Source organism: Anabrus simplex, chromosome X (assembly GCF_040414725.1).
Source record: "Anabrus simplex isolate iqAnaSimp1 chromosome X, ASM4041472v1, whole genome shotgun sequence".
Classification (NCBI taxonomy): domain Eukaryota; kingdom Metazoa; phylum Arthropoda; class Insecta; order Orthoptera; family Tettigoniidae; genus Anabrus; species Anabrus simplex.
Genome location: NC_090279.1, coordinates 142,720,966 through 142,747,008, shown reverse-complemented (window position 1 = coordinate 142,747,008; position 26,043 = coordinate 142,720,966). Strand labels below are relative to the sequence as shown.

At 40.1% G+C, this 26,043-nt stretch overlaps 1 protein-coding gene across 1 annotated transcript in view; it reads right to left on the bottom strand.

The window, feature by feature from the left end:
- Positions 1 to 26,043, bottom strand: part of LIMK1 (LIM domain kinase 1) — a 135,694-nt gene that overhangs the window by 91,947 nt on the left and 17,704 nt on the right. Inside the window, exons 3-5 of the mRNA XM_067159670.2 lie at positions 17,392 to 17,506; positions 11,700 to 11,830; positions 6,401 to 6,601 (exon numbers count right to left, since the gene is read on the bottom strand). Coding sequence (XP_067015771.1) covers positions 6,401 to 6,601; positions 11,700 to 11,830; positions 17,392 to 17,506 — 447 coding nt within the window. The remainder of the gene's footprint in view (positions 1 to 6,400; positions 6,602 to 11,699; positions 11,831 to 17,391; positions 17,507 to 26,043) is intronic.

Genomic DNA, 26,043 nt, shown 5'->3' with positions numbered 1-26,043 from the left:
ATAACGTTTCCTCAATGTTGAAAACCATATGTAAAGAAGTCAGGATCGTAGTTATGTAGTTTATGGAAAGCAGCCTCGTTATTATTATTGAAATAATGAAGTTTGAATTTGTTTTAATGTCAATTCTTGAGTAGTACAAAAAGGATCGTGAAGCAAATAGAGAGCTCAGCTCTTGTATGCGAATTAAAGCTCTTAAAAAATTAAGAAGTTGAGGCCGAAATAACGTTAACAAACTAAGTATAGCATTGAGCGATACAAATTTACACAGGCCAGTATTAATCTATAACAGTGGATTAATAAATCTGTACGAGTTCGCTCTAACTATTCTGTTCAAGTTTCAGGTTGAACTCAAGATGTTGCCTATATTTGTGAATAAGAAAGTCCATATAGAAGAGATGTCCGAGTAAACCAGTAGAATCCTGGTGGATCCACACTCTGCCGAAATGGACGAGATGGCTGAAAAAATAACCTGACTACCAATACCTATGGAGAAGCGAAGAAGTCAGATGAGTAGTCGAACCTTGCCCTTCTTGTTTACTTGTAGATGCTTATGGTAGAAGTAGATCTTTTTTAAATGTCACACAGGTGATGTAAAGTGAAATAACTTGAATGCTCTAACGTGCCAACGGTGTTGGTAACGTCATGTAATGCTACTGCGTATATTAGAATATCGTTTTCCGTTGGTGAATACTAGGGTTAGGCGATCTTTCCTGCGTTGTTTTCCGTGTTAGTGGAACAGTTTTGAAGCGTGTGTGATCTTGAATGCCACAGGTAAGTTTTGATGTGCTGATGTGTGAGATATTTGAAGTGGTGATCTTATAATAATGTATAATTCCGCGGAGTGTTGTGATATGTTCAGTGGATCAATTCAGTGATGGTTGTATGAATAATAGTGAAGCTCTTCAAAGATATTTAGCTCATTTATGTAGGGAATGATGATTGTTCTCATTATGTGGCGGACATTGTGTGGCATAAAATATGTAGGGTCATCTAAAGGTATAGTTGACGGTATAAGTAGAGAATGATTTATTGAGTGGTGAATTGCGGTAGTAATTTAATTCTTTGAGATGGCCAATGGTTAGGATAGTATTATTGAGAGGTATTTCCGCCGCGTATATTTGAGTTTATTAGATGAGCGTGTTTCGTAGCGTTGATTGAATGCTTTTCGAAGAGTTTGGTTAGGCATGCGAGCTGACTTGAGTTTAATTTGGTATCACATGGGTAGCGGAATGTATTTACGAATATACGAGTAGGATCTTCGACAAGCTACTCGAACGATAATTAGATTGCGAGATTAGTGTCGCCTGTAATGTAGATCAACTTGTGGTATTGCTAGATGTAGTAAGTCAGCGCTGTAGATGTATTTTCAGCAGGATGGAGTGGAGCCGGTACAACGCAGATCGTCTAGCATTTGATAGTTTTCTTATTTATGTCAGTAGTTAGTACCTTATTTCAGGTGCAGCCATATGATGCCATTGGTTGGATGGAGACATGCAGTTAATTGATTATGGAACACTAATATTATTATGTATTTGATGGATTTTCGGTGTTTATCATGCGCTGTTAGAAAATTCAAGTTATTATTCAGTTAGTTAGGTAATTATAATGAAGTAATAAGAAAAGTAGAGCAGGGAGGACAGGTTCATCTAGTAATACGTCAGAAATGAACAAACAAGATGAGCGAATAGAGACTGAAATTGCTGATTTTCCATTATTTTAATTTATATTTATTTAAATGAATCAGTGTTGCATAGTGATGAGATTTTAACTTAATGACTGACAATTATTTTTCAAGATGGACTTGTTTCTTTTAATGCACAAAGATAATATTTTTTTTACGTTGCATATTCAGTTGTTCAATTGTAGTCAGTAAATTTCATTTTATTAAAATTATTATACTTCCAATTTCTCATTGCAACTTTTCATTTATGCTTAATTTAAGTGAACTTATTATCTTGAAACTGATGTTAGATCATCATCAGACTAATTATTGATTGGATGTGACCGCTTTCTTTCCGAAGGGCCATGCCCTGAGTGGAGGATCATGTAATCCACTGAATTCTAGTCGAGCGTATCATGAAATTTATTATCATCTCCGAATTAGGCGTCCCACGAACGGTCACAATATGAATTTGACACATACATCAGTTTGTTCATCTGATATTAACCTACCAACACATACAAGTTGAGTCCGCCAAACGCTAGCATCTGTGTTGTATCGTTCAGCGATCATGTCGACGTTTGTGCCTGAAAAAGAACATTTGCGGCACACATTGCTTTCTTGTTTAACCAAAAGAAAGACTGTGGAAAGTCATCGTTTGCTGTATGGTAAACACGCTCCATCGTTTAGAACACGTGAGACATGGTTTTGACAAATCGCTTCGGCAAGAAGACCGTGCTTTGTGTCTGGTGGGACCAGAGCGGTATTGTGTATTATGAACTCTTGAAGCCCAAAGAAATCGTTAATGCACAATGCTATCGCAACCAAATGATTAATTTAAATCAAGCATTGTTCAAAAGATGACCAGAATGGGCCAGAAGACATGGCAAAGTGATTTTGTTACACAAAAACGCGCCGTCACACTCAGCAAAACCAGTGAAAGATACCTTGAAAGCGCTTGGATGGGACATCCTTCCACACCCGCTGTACGGCCCCGACTTGGCGCCATCTGATTATCACCTCTTCGCATCGATGGGGCATGCGCTCAAACAGCAGCGCTGCAGCAATTTCGAGGAAGCTGGAAAATGACTTGGCGAATAGTTTGCCGCAAAAGACAAGCAGTTTTTCTGGCGTGGTATTCATAACTAACCTGAAAGATGGTTAAGTGTGTAGAAACCGATGGCTAATATTTTGAATGAACAAAAAATTAATTTCCCCTTGAAAATTATGTGCAAATTACCTGCAAAAACTTATCCATACTATACCTGGTAACTACTACATCTACTCTTAATCTCTCTACCATTGCCTCCCTCTACCACTCTTACCCCTCTAAACTTCCCTGAAGATCTAACTGAACAACTCCTGGGTGTTTCAAGTAGTGCCCTATAAATCCATCCCTCTCTCTTCTGGTCAACTTTCACCAACTTGTTCTTTCTCCAACTCGATTCAGTATCTGTTCTTTCGTGGCCTCGTCTACCACTGACCGAGTTGGTTGTGCGGTTAAGGGCACGCAGTTGAGAGCTTGCAATCAAAGGATAGTGGATTTGAACCTCACTGTTAGCAGTCCTGAAGACAGTTTTCTGTGGTTTCTCATTTTCACAGCAAGCAAATGCTGGGGGCTGTATCTTAATTAAGGCCACGACCTCTTCCTTCCTACTCCTAACACTTTCCTATCCCATTATCGCCATAAGACCTATCTGTATCGGTGCGATGTAAAGCAGATTATAAATAAATTTTTAAAATCTGACCTATCCACCTGACCTTCAACATTCTTCTGTAACACCAAAATTTAAAGGTTTTTATTCTCTTTCTTTCTGTTCTACATACCATCCACACTTCTCTCCATATGGTTCCATCATCATCGCCATCATCTTGAACCAGCTCCAGTTTCCCGGGTGCGGTGAATGAGCGCTCTCCATTTACTTCTGTCCATGTAGAGGTTTTCTTTCATAACCTGCTGCAAATCCAGACCTCATCCCGCTAGATCATTTTTAATTTGATGGATCTATCTCTTCCGTGGCCGACCTCTTGATCTTTTGCCTTCGATTTCCTTCTCAAACCACACTCTATCTGTTTTTTGTGGGTCCATTCTTTTGAGATGACCGAACTATTCCAGCCTGGCTTCGACACAGATCTCGCTAAGGGATTTTTTCACTCGGACAAGATGGTCTATCTCATCGTTTCTTATTTTGTCGCTCCTCGTTTCCTGAATCATAGTTCTTAAGAACTTCATTTCCACTGCTGCAGTTTGTTGGTTTTGTATGCAGGTTTCTAGACTTTATGGGGGTAAATGGTACAGAAAAGCTCCTGTGGAGTACTAATTTTGATCTTGATGAAACTTGCTTATCCCAAAGAAGTTTTCTCACAATATGATAACACTGCTCTACTAGTGATTTCTGAAGATGGTCAGCTATCTGTTGTTACTACACTGCCAAGATAATGGAACTGATGGACTTGTTCAAACTTGAATCCATCTAGAATGATGTTAGTATGGATATTCTGTCCACTAACAGGCAACACTGTCGTTTTGGGCATTCAGTTTCACGGTTCATTAAAAAAATCCTTTTTACTTTGCACCAACACAGATCTTATGACGATGATGGGATTGGGTAGGCCTAGGAGTTGGAAGGAAGCGGCTGTGGCCTTAATTAAGGTACAGCCCCAGCATTTGCCTGGTGTGAAAATGGGAAACCACGGAAAACCATCTTCAGGGCTGCCAACAGTGGGATTCAAATCCACTATCTTCTGGATGCAAGCACACAGCCATGCGCCCTTGATCGCACGGCCAACTCGACCAGTAGGGAAGGAAGTGGCCATGGCCTCAATTAAGGTACCGCCCCAGCATTTGCCTGGTGTGAAAATAGGGAACTACGGAAAACCATCTTAAAGGCTGCTGACAGTGGGGTTCAAACGCATTACCTCCCGGATGCAAGCTCACAGCTGTGCACCCCTAACCGCACGGCCAACTCGCCAAGTTAAAAAAACATTTTAACAAAAGTTCCTTTTAAAAAAATCATTTTCTTATAGAACAGAACAAAATTATCACAGAACTTGACAAAGCAGAAAACACTCCGGAAACATTTATACTATCTTTCTGGAATTGGTGATCATGATAGTGTGACAATTTTTAATAAGATAATGGCTTTCATAACAAAATAACTATTTTGCTCCCACGATGTATTGGATTACATGACAGAAAAAGTGAACAATTCACAAGTTAGTCTATTAATGAGCAATAAAAGGTAAATGATTACACTTCATATACAAAGATCAGTAGCAGTTGCAACATGTGTCAATGGTTTAATACACGAGAGAAGTGGTTATAGATGAAGAATTACAGTATTCTCAATTCACTTTAAAAAAACTGTGAAGTTGGAAAGTGAAATAGTGAGAATGAACAACTTACCTAAGCAAGGATAAAAAAGACAAATGAAGAAAAAGAAGAACAGGAAAATATTACATGAACAGCCAAAAAAAAAAAAAAAATTCTAAACAGAGATGTTCTGGCAAGAATGGTGATTTAGGGTACCACAGGTAGATGAAGTTGACTACGTGCTTTCTTTTTTTTTTTTTTTTTTTTTTTTTCCAATGTCAGGAACACTGATAAATGCTTCATTGACCCATGTGTCCCCTCCCTACAAATCTTGTAGTATGCTGTACTTCAAGAAGAATGATGAACTGAACAAGGCGTTAACCTTGGCAGACATTTGATGCTTGGCAACTACCTCTCTGGAATGTTGAAGTAGGTCAGGACAAAGAGCTAAGAAGTATACCAGAAGTGACACATACAGTATGTATCTCCTGTGTCTATAAGGAGGAGCGAGAAGTGGATGGAGGTCAACGATCCACTACCCGATACAAAATATCGAGGACGGACATTTTATGCATGCACTATGCAATAAAGTGTTATTTCTAGAACTTAGATAAGAGGACTTCCAACCTCACAACAATTCTTTGTGTGTTTTATATGTTATGTCAACTAAAATAATATCAAGATGGACTCCTTTAGATAATAGATTAAAAATAATGGGTTTTATCAGTGACATTTTAATCATAGCACACTATTAAGATATATTTGTGTAATTTTATATTAATCACTGAAGATGACTGAACAGAGATAAAACATGTTTGGACTGTAATTTCATCTTATTAGATGATAACCTGTATTGAATAGGAAGATAGTAATAACAGTTTAGAGTCAGAAACTAAGAGATGTTTTCTGTGGACACTGAATGTCGCATGATGTATAGGATGAGCAGTTTTTGTTTGGGCTGACTCTACCTACACATTACAAAAACAAAATTGAAAATATCTTCCATAGCACCAGAGAAAAGGCACCTGACGACTCTCAGATGAGACAGCCGGTATATTCACTACACAAAATTATAACTCTGCCGCTGCAATTTTGCAACAACAATATTTCAACAACATAGCAGGATATTTACAAAAGACAAGTAAAACATGAAATGCAGATTATAAGTTAAAAACGAAGAGTAAATATGTACATCAAAAGAGAACGGATGTTCTCGCAGTAAATTAGGTACAAATTTAAATGTTACTTTGAAATGATAATTCACATCGTTGGTTAGTAGAGGAGTAAGTGGTTCAGATTACCATTTTCTTCAAAGATAACAAAGATCAACACATTCAATATGGACTTCCTTTCACACATTCACAATAATTATCAACTGTTAAAAGTTTCTGAAAATGAATTCTTAATTAAACAACCTGAATACTTACTCCGATATCCTGAGCCCCCTGCAGCCGTAAGGTTCTGTATTGACTGGAAGACCACGGGCGCTCTCCACGCTGAGCTTGATGCCACGCTGACCATCCTGAGTGGGTGGAATTTCCACCAGTCGTATTGAGTGAGGTTTCCGAACGAAAGGAGTCCCTGAGGTCTTGGTTAACGGGTGCATCTGCCGCTTGTAGCACTGACCACTATTGACAGTAATGTTAAAGGTGAAACTCATTCTATATACAAAGATGTATACAAACAACATGATTATTGGTTTTTTTTTTTTTTTTTTGCTTTACGTCGCACCGACACACATAGATCTTATGGCGACGATGAGACAGGAAAGGCCTAGGAATGGGAAGGAAGCGGCTGTGGCCTTAATTAAGGTACAGCCCCAGCATTTGCCTGGTGTGAAAATGGGAAACCCCGGGAAACCATCTTCAGGGCTGCCGACAGTGGGGTTCAAACCCACTATCTCCCAGATGCGAGCTCAGAGCTGCGCGCTCCAAACAGCACGGCCAACTCTCCCGGTTGTGATTATTGTTAACATTGATGTTATCATGGCCCGTACTTGTGGGCATGATATTGGCTTTGGGGCTTATGCCGTGTCAAGAAAACACGGTGAAACTCTTTATGATTCACAGAGAACTTTGCTCCACGTCTGACTGCTAACGAGGAAGACTTCTACAATAACGAGGGTTTGAATTTAAGAATGCTTTACCGTTGGAGCTGTAGTGGTAGGCTCATTATCACCAGGTGGCTCACTGTATGCTGGTGCAGTGCTTCAAGCGGGAGCTGACGACAACAGTAGGCTCCAATTAACATGTTTTATCACACCAAGTGTTCGTGAGAAGTAACAGAGAGGATATCAAACGAATCAGGGATGAATATGATAGAAGAAATAACTAGAAAATAAAATGCAACAAAAGATACCAGGATAGAGTAGAATAGAGCTGAAGAATAGAAAGAAAGTACATGGAGAAAGCAGAGGGTGATAATGATGTGAGATGGTGTGGGAGCCAGTTATTTTTTTACAAGTTGCTTTACGTCGCACTGACACAGATAGGTCTTAGGGAGACGAAGGAATAAGAAAGGGCTAGAAGTGGGAAGGAAGCGACCATCATTTGCCTGGTGTGAAAATCGGAAACCATGGAAAATCATCTTCAGGGCTGCTGACAGTGGGGTTTGAACCCACTATCTCCCAAGTACTGGATATTGGCCACACCTAAGCAACTGCAGTTACCGAGCTTGGCGGTGTGGGAGAGGGGCATAACCGGTGTACAAACGTTATGAAAGTATGACACTTAACACATAGCTTGGAATTCAAGCAAAACATAGAGTTTCACCTTGTTTTCTTGACATGGCATAAGCCCAAAACTCCATATCATGTCAACATATTTATTTTACCAGCAAGTGGTGGTGGTGATTACTGTTTTAAGAGGAAGTACAACTAAAAAGGTATGAGAGTTCCCTTTAATAGAAAGTGGAATTCCATTACTCAAAAGCTTATCACAGATGTCAACACAAAAAGATGGTCACCCCACTGCAGAAAGTAGGCACACATGACAAAGATTAACTGTCGCCAAACAGCACAAGTCAGAGTCAAAGAGCACATTGACTGAACAGGTCCAGATTTGTACAGAAATGCGACAGGGTTGTGTGCTGTCCCAAATGTTAACATTTGCTCAAAGCGAACCTTTGCAGGGGCCTTGTCAGACCTCAATATTTGCATCAGAACCAATGCGGAGTAGTTGAACAACATTTGCTATACTGATAAGAGATAGGAATTTTAGGCCCAAATATGTTAGAATGCAAATCAAAGGGCAAGTGTCATTAACCGCACGATGGTTCTGCAGTGAGATCTGCATAAATATTAGTGATCTGAACTACCAGAACCCCTAATGTGTCTTCTACCTACACAACAGTTCTGCAGCGAGCTTTGCATAAATATTAGAGATCTGAACTACCAGAACCCTTAACGTGTCTTCTACAGGCACAACGGTTCTGCAGTGAGATTTGCATTTATACCTGCCAACTTTATACCTGCGGCTGTGAGCTTGCATCTGGGAGATAGTGGGTTCGAACCCCACTGTCGGCAGCCCTGAATATGGTTTTCCGTGGTTTCCCATTTTCACACCAAGCAAATGCTGGGGCTGTACCTTAATTAAGGCTATGACCGCTTCCTTTCAATTCGTAGGCCTTTCCTATCCCATCGTTGCCATAAGACCTATCTGTATCGGTGCGACGTAAAGCCACTGGCAAAAAAAAAAAATCTTTTAAATTTAAATAAGCAGTGAGAGGACATACATCAGAACAAGAACAGAAAAAAGCACGATCTATTTTTATGATAATGAGGCAAGTTGTAGAGATCTCCTACTTCATATGAAAAACAGAATATTTAAATGTAATGTGTTCCCTGTGTTTTTGAGTGGAGTTTAGTCCTGGACACAGACTAAAGGGGTCTGAGAAGAAGATCAAAACCTGTATTTATAGACAGTTACATAGAAAATCAAGGGCTGAATATATAAATAACCAAAATATATTGAGCCGAATGAATAAAGAGAAAGAGATATTTAATACTATCAAAGGAAACTCAAATACTTCTGGCATATCATGAGGAACGAAAGGAAGTACCGAATACTCCAGCTCATCGTTCAAGAATCACAAATTATAAATCTGGATTTCCAACCTAATCAATACTCGATTTATTTTTTATATATTTAATACATTTAGCAATACCAATTTTAGCCTCTATTAGAGGCCGTCTTCAGCTGCTGAAGAACCTTAATTTGATAAAACAACATACAATAACATTAAAACACTACTTATTCCTGAATTTAAATAATACAATTTGTAATAATACCTGCATCTAATTGGAGTAACAAAAGTCTAAAATTATGTCTAAAAATTCATTTGTGTTTGTCTCCATTCCATGCTCTGTTGCTTCGATTCGGGCGTGATATGCGAAACCCATGTTTCGAACATTCAAAAGCTGTTGATGAACAAAATTAAAATCATACACATGAGACGATACAGTAAAGCTTGTTAAAGTTCGTACTTGGAATAATCAGGAACATACTCACTATTTTGGTTGACGTGTTCGGCAACCCGATTTATTTGAATGTATTGTTCTGTCCTTGTCTTTTTTGTGCTTTTTCTTAAATATCTTACAGCTGATGATGCCTACAAGTTAGACGAAACATGTCCTGTCATAGTTAATAATGTTGTTTAAATAAATAGACAATAAACTTACGGTATAGTAAAGGTGGAATATTGACTTAACCTAAAAGTATACGTTCGACAATACGGACTTTACGATGAAATTTATTTTATGTAACGTAATCGTATGCGATAATATTAAAATACTAAATTTGTGTTACTTAAGAAGGAGCTGTTTAGATTCCTGTCTGAAAACTCAGTGACTATACATTGCCCTGAGGGAAATGGGGTGTTCGGCGATACAATCGGGGGAGGGAAAGTAATCATCTAACCCTGGACACAATGAAGACACTTTGCAAGTACGAACATTTGACAAAACTCGTTCCGTCTTCAAGTAGAGCTGTCGAAATGCGCTCTGTCTCCTTCCAAGTGTTGTGGACACTCTCTGCTTTGTGATTTTGATTCTTTAAACAATACCATCCAAATGCGATGCTAAGATGGTCCCTAATTCAAGTTCACCGCTGATAGCTTTTCCGCTTACTCAAATTACCGCAATGACTGGACGTTAACACCAAGATCCGCAAGTATGCGTTGCCATCCTTTCGTGAGATACAGTTTCTTGAAAAACGTGTGATCAAGGATTTAGCGTTAATGGGACTGAAATTTCTGAATGGTTGATACGGGAAATTGTTTCTTCGAGGAACGGATAATGCGGGATTTTTACAACGTGATTTAATTGGGATGCTCGCGGAACCATGTAATTTGAACGGATAATACGGGAAAACCTAGCTTCCGGGAACGTATAATCGAGGTTCTACTGTATATAGAAATAATCAGAAATAGTATTGAGTCCACAGTTTTCTGGGTCGCTGAGATGAATAGTGGCACTCTGAACTTTTAAAGTCCAAATTCAGGCCCCTTTGTGGTGGGGGGTTAGGGGGGAGTTAGATATAAAATAATCGAAAATAATGTCACATCCATGGCTTTAGGGGTCGCTGAAATGAAGAGTGACACTCCGGTTTTCGTTTAAGTCCGAGTTGATCCCCAATTGCCAGGCGGGTGAGAAGGAGTCAAGAACAGAAAATATCCAAATGACCGAGATTAAGGATGTTTTTTTGTACGTTCCAGTATAACTGTCAGCAGAACTTGATACAAATATTACCTACTACCTGAAAAAAATACTATGGGGGAAAGACACCCCTAGAAGCCTTCGATAAGGGGACGAAATGTAATTATGACTGAAAATTAGTGTTGAATCCATACGTTTCGGGGTCGCCGAGATGAATGGTAACACTCCAATTTTTTTGAAGTCCAATTTCTGCCTCCTTTCACATAGCGGTGAGAAAAAGTGAAAAATAAAATTTCGAAAATGACCGAGAGAATGGACGCGTGTGTGTGTACTGGACCTACCATTAGGAAAAATATACCTTAGGGGTAAGAGACTCCTAGCTTCTAAAGTAGGGACGAAATGAAAAATTAACCAAAAACGACCAAAATGTGTGTCTAATCCATAGTTTTCGGGGTCGCTCAGATGAACTGTGACACTCTGGATGCCGTTCAAGATAAAGCTCAGTCCTAATTGGCAGGCGGATGAGAACTGGCAAAAAAATGAAGGAAACGTCCAAAGGGACAGAGTTTAAGGAGGTATGTGTGTATGTTCTAGCATATCTCTCAATCAAACTTGGTATACACATGACTTACTATATAGAAAACATTACTGTGGAAGTCAGATACACCTAGCCCCCACTAGTGTTGGAGAATGAGAGGGGCTGACGTGCAAAAATAAGGAAAATAGGCAATATTAATGTCGAAATCCATTGTTTATGTGTCGCTGATACGAACTGTGACGCTGTGGATACCGTTCAAGTCCACGTTCAGCCTCCATCGAGGCAGGAGCTGAGACCGAGATTAGTGTTTGCTCGATAATTAAATAATCTAAAACTTGAAAACAGATACATCTAAATAACTCTAAAACTACATAATAAGTCGTAAAATCAACATCTCAAAAAAGAATTCTATAAGCATTCACTTTACACTTAACTAACTGGTAATACAAATATTAAAGGTAAACATTCAAAAACTATCCGGGCAACGCCGGGTACTACAGCTAGTAAATAAATAAAAATAAATCTGAAGACTTACCAGTAAAGTTTTGATCGCTCCACAAGGGCGTAAGAGTCACCATCCCCAATAAAGCTACCGCATGATGCACAGCAAAAGCATTCTGGGTGGAACTTATGATCACCAGCCACCATCACGGGCCCTGTGATCACCTGGAATGGAGAACATTGATATAAACATCATCAAATTAACAAAGAAAAGGATGAAATCTTATCTACTAACACGCTGATAAATACATACACAAACAATGCAAAGGATGAGGAAACATCTTAGGTCAGCTTGCTTATAGTTCTTGGGTAATTACACGTAAAAAATGTACTGCATATAAAAAGGGAATTTTTAGGATTAGAAAAATTTTTAATGCATCATACAGTACATATTTCAATAGTATCAAAATAACACACTAATTAAGTTTTAATTTAGCAAATTCTTATTTACTTTCAAAACTCCACTCAACCTTATTCATCTGCTAATGTAATTTCACGTCATCTCTCACTGACAGCTCTGAACATACTGCCCTAGCCCAAGGATTGTAACATTTTTGTAACTACTCTTTGACTTAACCCTAGATTTGGCAATGTTAAATTTTGTGGTGGCAGCCATATTTGGCAGCTTTTATTAGTCGAAATGAAATATGAAATATCTCCACGATATGAAATAAATCTATGAAGTTTTATATATCTACGTAAAACGAATACACTGAGAATTGTCGTAGTGGCACCAAATTCCATAAATGTTTCGACTAGAAAAATGCACAGTCTGTTCAAAAAGTGTAATTCCTAAATTCAAAGTAATAATAAAACTTGCCATCATATATGCACAAAAGTGGAACATGTCACAAATAAACTGAGATATACAGATTGTCAATAATGTATCTGTAATGGACTAGCAAAAGTTTCATCACTCGGAGTTATATTCTTGAAAATATTAAGGAAAATGTATTGGCATGCAATCATCTGGAGGCGTGCCCTTAGACCATGCTGTTATGATAGATTGCTTTAGGGGAGGTTCGTCAACACTTTCTGATATTTGATGCAAAGAAATAGCTGATAAATATTCGAAATCTGACTCTGAATCTGTCCTTCATTCTAAATAACCTCAAAGTCAGATGCATCACTTTCAATCTCCAATAAATTTCACACTCCTTCATTACTAATTTTCCATTATGAAGTGAAGATGCCATGTCTAGCCACACACTGTACTAAAAATGTATATAATCAAATAAAAATATACACAGTTAAAAAAATTAGGGGAACATGTTTTTGAACATATGCCATGCTCCACAAAACAATACCTCACACCCAGGTATAATACCAACTAAACCTTTATTCTTTACCGCTGAAGTATACAAAAGAACATTGATGGATTCACGTTCATTTTCAGAACACAAACGGAAATGACCAAACAGGGGCGAAAACAAAGTGATAACAGTCCTCCAGGGTGGATTTGTATCACAGTTGGAGAGCTTCAGTAAGATGTATGTCCTCCAAGAGCAGTTATCACAGCTTGGCACCTACGGGGCATGCTCCATATAAGTCGACAGAGGTCACGTTGCTGTATCAGGTCCCATTCTTCAATGAGAGATTGTTCGATGTCTTGGAGAGTCTGTGGTGGAAGAGGACACTTCTGTCAAGCCTATTCCACACATGCTTGATGGGATTAAGGTCGGGACTCACTGCTGACCATTCGATCTCTTGAATGTCCAGTTCTCGCAAGACAGCTCTGGTGATGCGTGCTACACGAACCCTGGCATTGCCATGCATGAGTACGAATTCAGAGCCAACACCGTATGCTAGTTGCTTTACATCGCACCGACACAGATAGGTCTTATGGCGACGATGGGACAGGAAAGGGCTAGGAGTGGGGAGGAAGCGGCCATGGCCTTAATTAAGGTACAGCCCCAGCATTTGCCTGGTGTGAAAATGGGAAACCAAGGAAAACCATTTTCAGGGCTGCCGACAGTGGGGTTCGAACCTACTATGTCCCGAATACTGGATACTGTCCGCACTTAAGCGACTGCAGCTATCAAGCTCGGTGAAAAACACCGTATGCAGCAACCAACATATGCTGTAGCAGTATCTGCTCGATGTACCCTGCAGCGGTAAGATTACCACGGATGTCGACAAGATCCGTACGGCCAACAATACTAGAGTGACAAAGGTGCGTTGTTCTAGACTATTAACCTGTGTTGCACAACATTATGTTGGATTTATACATCAAATTTACAGGTAATAATAGATTATGTACTATTAATTATGTATTCTTACATTAAATAAAGTCGTTTTAATGTACATACAGCAGACGTATCGTGACATAACCTCACATGTTTTGTTACACAAGACAAATCACACAACACACAAATAATATATGATACGACTACGATTTATACTAAATGAAGTCCGTACTGACAACCTGTCGTACATAACTACGTAGATGATGATGATGATGATGATGATGATGATGATACCTACTAATCGAGCTCGATATGTTCACTATCTACCCATGGGTTTAGAGAATTGTTTCCAAGTTATACTAGTCCATTACACCCTTGCACCAGGAGAAGAGCACATACTGTATGGCAAGCTTTCGTGAAGAAAATCTACAAGGGTGAAAAATAAAACCTATTTGGAAGTGGGCTTTAATTTTCAAATTTTATTTTTTCAGTTTCCAAACATTCATTATAACTTATTATATATACCATCACTGGATCAGTGAAGGACTCTAAACACCTACTACTTCCGTGCACAGGACTCAACCCAACCCAACAAAAACAAGGCAATTTACCAGCCCTATACTGGATAGCCAGAAACAAGATTCTGTTCCCTAATACATCTGTACTTTATTAATGTTATTTGCATATTACTGTTGCCTAGAGATATCAATTTTGTATTGGAGTTACTTACCAATAAAGCCATAGGTTACAACAAACATATACACCATCACGTATGGAAGACTTCAGTTAGTGTAATGGCTAAGACACTTGCTTTGTAACATGAGGTATCAAGTTCAAGACCCCGCCATGCCGTTTTATTTTTTAATTTTACAGTTAACTGTTTTATTCATACTTTCTTAGATAAAATGTTTAATCATAGTATTATATCTATTAGAGGAATGCTTTATACAGTGTATGTGCTGTTCCACATGATGTTCTGATTAATATGATTAAACATTAGAATGAAATAAATTATTATGAATAAAAGGCAACACACAGAACTAAACAAGGCCACAGAGCCAGTTGCAAATAGAAGATCGTGGAGGCACTTATCGTGAATTTCAATTAAAGAAAAATACAAAGCCTAATTGATACTCCAACCTGCATACCTTCTATTCCCGAGCGAACATCTTGACTACTCTACTACGAGAACACTTACCAAAACATTGGTTTAAATGACAGCTTATAACTGGTGTATGAAAATTTGAAAATTAATATCTCGAGATTTTAATCCCAAACAGGTACTGTTTTTTGAAGCCACACAAATTCACCCCATGAAAGCTTGATGTAAATTGCTGTCTGTAACACTACAGATTCCCCTTGTTAGGCTTTGTTGGTGATTATAAGCTGATGCAAGTAGAGGAAAATAGGACGATCGAAATGAGTTTCATTCCTCTGACGATAGACAGCACTTTAGTCAAAAGCGAGGAAAGTGAAAATCAGTCTAGTCAACCCAGTATATCAGTGTCTAGATGCAGGTAGCTGCCTAGCACTTATGAAGAGGTGGTAGCACACAAGTAAAAATCTACCAGATGATTTACATTCTCAAGAAACACAAAATTAATGTAGCCTTTAAAACAATCAATACCTCTAAATTACTTTTTAATCATCACTGCACTAAGGACAAACTTAACAAATTTTCAAACCCCCGTGTTTACAAATTGACATGTACCCAATGTCCAGCTTCATACACTGGACAAATCGACCGTAGTTTTTATATTCATTACCAGGAATTTTCAGCCTTCGCCGACAATATTTCAGACATACGTAATTCTTTCCCTTCAAAAGAAAAAGATGTTTCTATTCTTTTTACAACCAGGAAAGATCTCCTTTTGAATATATGTGAAAATCTCTTTATTAATTTAGACCAAAGACTGAAAACTGCAGGCAATCTGAACGAGTTATCCGAGAATATCAACATCCTTATAGACATGGTAATTAAGAAGTATTTTAATCATTCTTTGAACAAGAAGTCTCGTCCGAAAATGAATCAGCATTCTACTTTTCCTTCCCACTCCACACCCTCCCCTATCTCCCCATCTCAGGCCAACAAACTCTCCGCCTCGCTATCAACCCCTCCATCATGCATGCAAAACACTCAGCCTGACATAGCAGACCCTCTACAGCAAAACGTGGATAAACCAACTTAAGCCAGCGAGGATGTGTAAGTTGCTTTTCTGTCGCTCTTTATCCCATTTTTTCTTATCCCCACCCCACTTTTATTGTTTTGCTCTCAATGCTTACAGCTTTTTTCTGTTTGTTACAGATATGTTCTTTCAATACCTTAATTTCAAACACCATCCCACACAACACAAATCAAGATTTTCTCCAAACTCCTCTATTCTTTCCCATCCTATACACATCATCTATCTCCCTCTCGGTACACTCAATGCCTAATTTCTCTCTCATTAGCTTAAGGACTGAGCTCATCAATTCCATCTTAGATTCTCCTTCCTTTTCATCCAGTCCGTAAATAATAATATTTCTTCTCTTCTCCTCCTCCGTTCTTCTGCTATCTCGCCATTGAAGTACCTGTACTTGTTCTTCTAGCTCCTGTATCCTCTGCTTTATTATAGCTCTTTCTTCCTTGTCTTCTCTTATATTCGCCTTTATTTCTGTTAGATCTTTGGTTATGCTGTCCTTCATATCGTTGATTTGTTGGAACTGTGCTTCGAACATTTCTTTGGTCTGGTCAGCCTGAGAAGCATCGCGGACAACTTCCTTAATTTTCTCAATGTCCTCCCATGTCAATGGGCCTGGGTTCATCTCGACGCCTCCGATGAGTAATAGAGTAGCCACTATAGCTGCCGCCATCAACAATTCTGTCAGTCCTATTTCTTTATTAAATCCTGCTTTACACTCCGTCTTGATCCACTTGACCCGGTTGTGCCATCGCCCTATCACACTCCTATACTGCTGCACTGTTACTCCCATATTGCTTTTCCTGCACTTCCGCACCGTTACCACGCACGTCTGCTCCCTAGCTCAGCTCAGCAAAGACTGTTCTCCAAACTCATAAAGTGGTCTTATAACATCAACATGATCTATTTTAAGAACAACTCAAGTTTGTGCCTTAATTTACAGTCACCGAAAGACTTTTAAACAATAAGGACTCTATAATTTAGCCTTTATATAATTTTACCCATTTCTTCTTATGTGATCTTTTAGTTTTAAATGGTATTTAAGCCATAGCGGATGATGTCCATGATACAAGGATGAAACATGTATTAGTTAATCTTAATTAAATTGATATTTGTATTGTAAGGTGGGACTTCTGTGAACTCTTTAATTCCTGGGTTGTTTACCTCTGGCATAGCTGCCATCTAGTTTACCAGTAGATGGTTGAACCAGCCCTAAGAGGCAAAAATTTGAAGTGTACTGACAGAATTATAAATTTATGTACAGAATGTGAGATAAGAGTTCTGGTGCTTAATATAACTACGACAAAAAACACCAGATAAAAATCTTGAGTTGTATCAATTTTCCAAATTTTTCACTCACCTGTCCACAATCTTGGCACGCTTCCCCATACTTGGCCCAATAATCGTCCTTGCAAAACAACAACCCATCTTTCTCGAAATACCAATTTGACAGAGCAGCATCACAAGCAGAACATCTGTAACAAGACACATTTAAAATAGCAAATATTTCATACATCAAAGTTATTACACAGGAGACTTCAGTCAAAATTCCACTCAGTTTTAATGTAAGGTATGATCAGGCCAGTCATCAACTTAGTCCGTCCATTCAAGTCAAGAGTCAGCAATGTTTAAAATAATACAACGTAACAAAATAACTCTAGTATGAGTGCATGGAAAGGAGGATACAAATGAGGAAGTGTCCTTATTACTAATCAGATCTACTACATATCCACCCAGTGGTAATGATGATAGTATTTGAGTCGTCCAGTTGCAAAACCCGTTATGTCCATTCTTTTCTCAAAACGAGTCATCACCGCCATTGTATGCAGCTCATCAAAATACACAATCCAGCAATGTAATACGTGAGCAAGGGCCATTTAATCCATACGTTTAAAGGTGACAAATAACGAAACTGTTGCAAAAGTTATGTCCAGCGTGTGTTATGCAGCAAAGCTCATTATGTCGCAGAACCCTGTAAGAGAATCATACTTACATGAACAAAATCAGGCAACTGTGTGATAAGAAGTGAAGTAAACTATAACATCGATTGTGGTGGTAGCAAAAAGCATATTGAACCATGGGAAACCCTTTTCTGCTATTGTGCCATTACCAGTGGAGGAATGGCACTGAAGCTCAACGACCTGCACACAATGCTGCCCAAACATTAAGGGAAAGAGTGGATAAGGAATGATGACCCCACGTTCTACAAGGCACTGTTTGACCAGTGGCAAAATTCAAACAGTGAACTGCCAGACTATGATATTGATGTGGGAGATTTTGTTGAGGACAATAACGGATTGTTAATATAATTCTACAAAATGTTAAAGAACTTATAAAACGTTTTGAATGAGTGATGATTTCTTGATGTAATCATTAAATCAAAGAGCAGGGATTAGATATCAAAACATTATATTCTAACCTAAATTCTTTCCATTTATGCTATTTTCATAGTGTAATAGTTTAAAACGTACCTACTAAAACACTTTCACCATAAATCTGCTCACTCTATTCCATATACTGCTGCACATATCCTTTATCTCCACAAAACTGCTGCAAAACTCGTTAACTTTTTTTTTTTTTTTTTTTTTTTTTTTTGCAAATAACATGGGTTCTATCAGCTAAAATTTGTGGATATTTTGCGGAATGACGAAGATGACTGTTTAATTACAAAATTTCAACCTCCTATCTTTGTTGCATAACAAATGACAGTTTTTTGCGCTTCCTGAAAAGTGTGTGTCTGCACATAACAGGTTTTGCAACTAGACAACTCATTTTAAATGGTAATACAACGGGACTATCAACAAACTGTCCACGGCAGAAGATGTTAAGTAATGGATGTTCCGCTTGAACTTCTTATCATTGTTTCCAAATAATTATGCTGGTGAAGTTGTTGCATACCAAAATGTCAGTTCCTAAGGACTTCAATCTATTATCGCTTAACAGTATTGTAACATTTTAATGGCCAACATTAGGACCACTCCAATCAATTATACAGAGAAAATTTAGGTTTTCTAAGCTTCTAATATTTCTTCATCCTCCCAGGTGCAAGCATCCTTTTGTTGGAAATATTTTTAAATAATAATAATAATAATAATAATAATAATAATAATAATAATAATAATAATAATAATAATAATAATAATAATAATATATTATATTATATTATATTATATTATATTATTATTATTATTATTATTATTATTATTATTACTGTATGACCTCAACTACTGTGTGGAAGCATTATGATGTGATGCCATCTAGGCCGCCTTTGCATCAATTTTTATGTGTTTTTTTTTTACAATGTACTTCATGCCGCACCGACACAGATAGGTCTTATGGCGAAGATGGGACAGGAAAGACCAAAGAGTGGGAAGGAAGCAGCTGTGGCCTTCATTAAAGGTGTACCTGGTGTGAAAATTGAAACTATGGAAAGCCAACTTAGTGGGGTTCGAACTCACTGTCTCCCGAATGCAAACTCATAGTTGTGTGCCCCTAACCGCACCGACAACTCGCTCTGTAATTTTGATGTTCTGTTTTACTCTACCAGATGGCAGAGAACACCAAATCTCTCTACGGCGATCAACTGCAGAGTTTCGAGTTTTAATTAATTTTGTTCGACGAACATGAAATGTGTAATATGATATAAATTTCACGCTGCTCATATTGATGATTCCTTAATTAATATAGTAACTAAGTTAAAAGGGGGACGTTCCTCCTGATCAATACATGAAGATTTACAGTAATTGTAAAATAGAATCTTATATTTTATACATTACAATAAATACCAAATGTGTCATGAGGGATATTTTACATACCGACATTGTGCAACCTGGAGTGTCAAATTGACTTTTTTCCGCCCTTCAAATAGACGACTACCTCTGCCGAGTCTGAACCTGCTATTTTGGGACCCACAGGCTAACACTCTCACACTGATGCATAGTGAATCCAGCCAACTGTGACTATTACTGAAGTCCCAGTTTCATAAAGTATGGATTAGACTTCGATAGAAAGCACTTCGGACTTAGGGACGTTTTCTTCCACTGAACCTCAACTTGTAGGATTCGAGCAAGATATAGCACACATCCTAGATTCATGAGGTCAAATGGACTGTGCTGCGATTGACCTATCCAAAACATTTGACAGGGTAGATCATGGAAGACTACTGTCAAAACTGAGTGCAATTGGACTAGACAAAATAGTGACTGAATGGGTGGCTACATTTCTAGATAACAGAACTCAGAGAATTTTTTTTTCTTCTGCTATTTGCTTTACGTCACACCGACACAGATAGGTCTTATGGCGACGATGGGAGAAGAAAAGCCTAGGAATTGGAAGGAAGTGGCCGTGGCCTTAATTAAGGTACAACCCCGGCATTTGCCTGGTGTGAAAATGGGAAACCATGGAAAACCATCTTCAGGGCTGCCGACAGTGGGGCTCGAACACACTATCTCCCGAATACTGAATACTGGCTGCACTTAAGCGACTGCAGCTATCGAGCTCGGTGAACTAAGAGAATTAGAGTAGGTGAAGCATTATCTGGACCTGTAACCATTCAGAGGGGAATTCCTGAAGGCAGTATTATTGGACCTTTATGTTTTCTTATATATATATTTTATTTCAAAATCTTCCTCCACTTGGAGGCTGCCAAAGACAAAGAATACACAAACAATTTTGTTCAAAAATAATTATGTCTCAATCTGGCGACTCTCAGTCTGGCGAGTATAGGTGGTGTCTGAGTATCAAAAGAGAACCCCTGAGCGCTTTCAGCCCCCAGTCGATGAACTCCTTGGTACTGATGTTAAAGGTCTTCATCAGTTCTATCGTCTTCTTAGGGATTGTCCCTCTCGCACCGATCATGAGACCCCTCATTTCTATGTCGTCCAGTTCGTATTTGTTCTTATAATACGGCACTGTAGGCAGGTAGATAGACTTCTTTTCTTGGTCCACTTCGTCTGGTTGGTTGGAGTTTCGAATCTTACTGTGGGGTCTAATATATATCCTTTCTTCCCTTTGATTGCGATCATATCAATCCTTCTCGTGCTGCCATTTACTCCAATGCCATGGACTTCCTCATGCACTTGATATCCTTTCTCGCGGAGCGTCTGTGCTATGGATGACCTGATATTGTGATGTCTAGTGATTTGACGAGCTTCGCAGAAGGCACAGGAACCCAAGACATGAGGTAATGTTTCAGTCTCACTACATCTTCTGCAGTGGTTACCATCAAGGGACCTTCCTGGTACAACTCTTACAGGTGCAACGTTACATGCCATTTTCAGCGCATCTCTCCACTCCGTGCTAGAAAGGCCATCATGGTTTCTAACCCAGCAGTTTGCAGGGGAAAACTCCTTGTACAGACACACTCCCTGGCCTTTACTTCTCAGCTGGCACCATTTTTCAAATTCAGATTCTCGTAGTTTATTTCTGAGTTTCTTGGTGTCATACTCACCATGTCTGTTCTTCATATCCTCGGTTTTACCATTTACGTTTAACTCAGTTAAACATCTGTTAATTTCTTCATCTAGGTTTCTGGTGGCTTCAATATATCGGTTCTCCTCCCATTTCAGAATGTTGCAGCTGTTTATATTCTGAATCAAGGCTTCCCAGCTTACTCTAAAAGCACCTACCGTAACCCTTTGTAACGTTTATCTGAGTAAATCATAGAATCCAGAGTGTCAGTAGGAAGGGATAAGATCTCCTTTAGTGTACTCTTAACAAGGTTATCAGCGTCTTCCAGAAATCACCGTGGTATTTTACCTGCCGGAACGCAACATACAGTAGAACACCGCCTAAAACCCGGCTTAACCGGTATGCTCTGGCAAAATTGTATTCTAATATTTTGTTTTTACCCTCTCGTTCTTAGCCGTTGATATTAGTAATTCTCTTGCAATATGTGCTGAGAGCTACTCGGCAAATACTATTTTTATATCATAACTTATACCACAATGTACGTGTAACATAAAACAAAACAGTTTGTTTCTTACCATCTAGTTCGTTCCATGATATATTTTTTCTTGAACAAGCAGGAATTTATTATTATTATTATTATTGTATTATTCGTCATGAAGATTATGTAGATTGTGCTTAATGTTGCTTCAGTTGCGGGAATTTCATCTTGTTTACTGCTCGGACTATACTGCAGCTTCTGTTAGGAAACCAAAGAAGTCCAGCGACCCTTCTCCATATTTTTCTTTCACCCAAGGTTGTTCCACTGGCCTTGCGGTTTTACACTGTAGTTCAAATGCTTTTCTTACCCCATTGCAACCCCCTCGTGTGTGCTTCTACAATTGTAGGGGGCTAACCTTGGTTACCCTCTTCAATTGAAGATCCTCTTCGCGGTGAGGGGGACTAGTAGCTCCTTTCTTGCGATGCCGAATGGAGCCCTATTGGGTAACCGTTCGGCATACAAGGAGGAGGAAGCTAAAGCACCGCCCAACCCTAAGGTGTAACGCGACCCGTGCTGATGGGGTGCATGGCAAATGGAAGATGTGTCTTGAACAGAGCCTTCGAGATACTTGGCGCCCTCTCGAAGTAAGTAGCCTTACCCAGGTATGCGGGGCTCTGCCTGGGCGGACATATATTTCCCTAGCTACTCGTGGGACCTACATGAGTTCCGTAGCCACCCATAAACCGGAGAGCTCTTCTGGGGCCTCCGAGAGAAATACCAGCACAACAACAACCGAAGGGGACTCTTCGGAGATACCCTCGGACAGTTCGACTTCAACAGTTAGAGGGCTCACTCAAGAGGTGGGCAATCTGCAGGTGAAGAAGAAGAAGAAGAAACAGCGCTCTGGCGCTGAAAAGAGGAGATACAAGAAGGCCTTAAAGGCCCGGGAGCAGGCCAAAGAAGGCCTAACTCCTGGGGCTGAGGGGACTTCTACTACCACAACAGCGACAACAGTGGAGGGATCCAATGGGCACAAGAGGCGGGACCCTGGGCTCTGCTTCTAGGGCACAGAGGACCCCACCCACTACGATGCCAGCGGGGAAACGACTTCTGTCGGGGGCAACCCCAGAAGAAGATCGGCAGACCCGCAAGAGACCCAAAGTGGAGTACGCCAGGATAGCTAAAGCTGGGATCAGGATGGCCATAGTACCTGTGGGATATCCTGACCAGCAGCTATCCGAGAAACAGGTGGAAGCTGTGGAAGAGGCTATCACCAATCTGATAGACGAGCTTCCGGAGCAGGGGCCCATTAAGCCTCAGTTCCTGGACTGCTATCTGTCAAGGGGTGCGGCCGTCATCATAGCGGAGAACAATGAAACTGTAGCATGGCTTTCTAGCCTTGTTACAGGTATACAACCGTGGGAAGGAGCCAGGCTCACAATTGTGGGCATGGACAAACTCCTTTCCTACAAGAGAGTCATTGTCTGGATACCAGGACAACCAAAGGACAATAACGTCCTTTTGGGAAGAATGGCACGCCAGAACTATGGCTTAAATCCCGCCAGCTGGAGGGTCTACGACCGCAAGGAGGAGAAGAGAGGCGTCCGCCTTGTGGTCAGCATGGACTCCAGGGATGTGGAGAAAGTGGTGGGGAAGAAGATCTTCTGCAGGGTGCATGTGGCTACCTTCACATTAGTGGAGGGCAAGCGTGACAAGCAGAGGACCAACCCCACCACAGATAAAACCGAGACCAACAGGGGCGAAGAGCTGGAGCCCGGACAGGAACCGGGGCCAGCCAAGCCCCAGGATCCATCGCGGGAGACGGAGCTGCAAGTTCCGGAGACCGCATAAGGTAAAGTATTCTATGAAAGTAAAGAATGATTACTTTCATACAAGCAAATATACAACATTGTATAGCGGCCTCTAGGGTACTTAATAGAAGTATCCAGAAAGGCGGGTTTTCGGTCGCCCTGATACAAGAACCCTGGCTTAGACAGGGACATATCATGGGACTAAATTGTGCAGGTTTCACTCTATTCAGTGGAATAGCAGAGGAGAAGCCTAGAGCATGTATACTAGTTAAGGATCATAACGCTTGGGCTATACCGGGTTTCATTACTAGAGACCTAGTAGCAGTCCTAATGAGATATGAAGAGGGCGGACAGCCAAGAGACTTGGTTGTCTGTTCTGCATATTTCCCAGGAGACTCTGAATCTCCACCCCCGCCGGAGGAGTTCAAGAGACTGGTGATATACTGTAGGAAACAAGGATTAAACCTCGTAGTAGGATGTGATGCCAATGCTCATCATAGCATTTGGGGAAGTAAAAATACAAACCGAAGGGGAGAGCACCTCATAGAATTTCTATGTACAACTGATCTTGAGATCATGAATATTGGTGATACCCCTACCTTCATTAATAATAGGAGCGAAGGGATCATAGATCTTACCCTGGGTTCCATGGGAATCATGCAGGAATTTAAAGACTGGAAGGTCTCTTTGGAGCCTTCCTTGTCAGATCATAGACACATTGTGTTTTATATAGAGGGCTCCATCGAGATCCCGTCTTACAGAAACCCTAGACGAACCGATTGGATATCTTTTAGGGAGGACGTGAGGAGGGGACTGGAGGGAGGACCCTCAAATATAATTAAAAACAAAGAGGAGCTGGAGCTCAGTGTGAGTTTTCTCACACGGACACTGGTTACCTCTTATGAATTAAACTGCCCTATTGTTAAGGCAAAAAGAGTAACAGGAAGCTTCAAGTGGAATAGTTATCTTGAACACCTGAGGAGAAATACACGAAGGCTCTGGAATAAATACAGGGAACTTCAGGATCAAGAAAGCCTAGATTCTTACAAAGAATCACAAAGAAGGTACAAGTCAGAAGTCAAGAAGGCTTCTAGGAAATCTTGGAGACAATTTTGTGAATCCATTGAAAGTCAACATGAAGCGGCAAGGCTTCATAAAATTTTAACCTTGGATAGAAGGGTAAGGCTGGGCTCACTGGAGACTCCTTCTGGTGGATACACATCCACAGAGGGGGAGACCCTGAGCTTACTGCTTGATGCCCACTTTCCAGGTTCGGTAATCACGAATAGTGAGGTAGAATCGAGCGGATCCTTCAGACCCGATAAAAGTGGCTGGAGGGAAGCCGCAGAGATTGTTACCCCAAGAAGGGTTAAGTGGGCATTAGAATCCTTTGCCCCTTACAAAAGCCCAGGTGTGGATGGGATCTTCCCGGCGCTTCTTCAGGAGGCGGGGGGGGGGGGTCCTTATACCATACCTGGTCAGAATCTTTAGAGCCTGTCTCACTATGGGGTATGTGTACTCCTTGTGGCGTCAGGCGAAGGTGGTATTTATACCTAAACCCGGAAGGTCTTCATATACTAGACCTAAGGATTATAGACCCATTAGTCTAACGTCTTTTCTACTTAAGACCTTGGAAAGACTGGTGGATAGACATATCAGGGAGAAAGTATTAAGAGAATTTCCCCTGCATTCTCATCAACATGCATATCAACCAGGGAAGTCGGTTGAGACGGCACTACACCAGCTGGTTTCTAGGCTGGAGAGTGCCTTGGATCAGCAACAACTTGCTATGGTTGTATTCCTAGATATAGAAGGGGCCTTTAACTATACATCTTTGGGCTCCATAGAACGTAGTCTAGAGAGAAGAGGAGTGAGCAGTATGCTCATAAAATGGATTATGGCCTCACTGCAGGGCCGTCAAGTTCTGTTTACTCTCAACGCTGTAATGTTGAGAGCTAATATAGACAGGGGGTGTCCACAGGGAGGAGTATTATCACCAACATTATGGTGTCTGGTAGTGGACGAACTACTTACCAGGTTAAATGTTGGAGGAATATACGCCCAAGGCTATGCAGACGACATAAGCCTGATGGCGGTAGGAAATTTCCCCAGTACGGCTTCCGAACTCGTACAGAGCTCTCTACGTAGGGTGGAAAGATGGTGTCACGAGACAGACTTGTCGGTTAATCCCGATAAGACGGAGCTCGTGGTATTTACCAGGAGGAGGAGGCTAGACGGACTGTCAGAGCCTTTCCTATTCGGAAAAAAATTAGTTAAGACAACCTCGGTTAAGTACCTAGGGGTAATCCTTGAG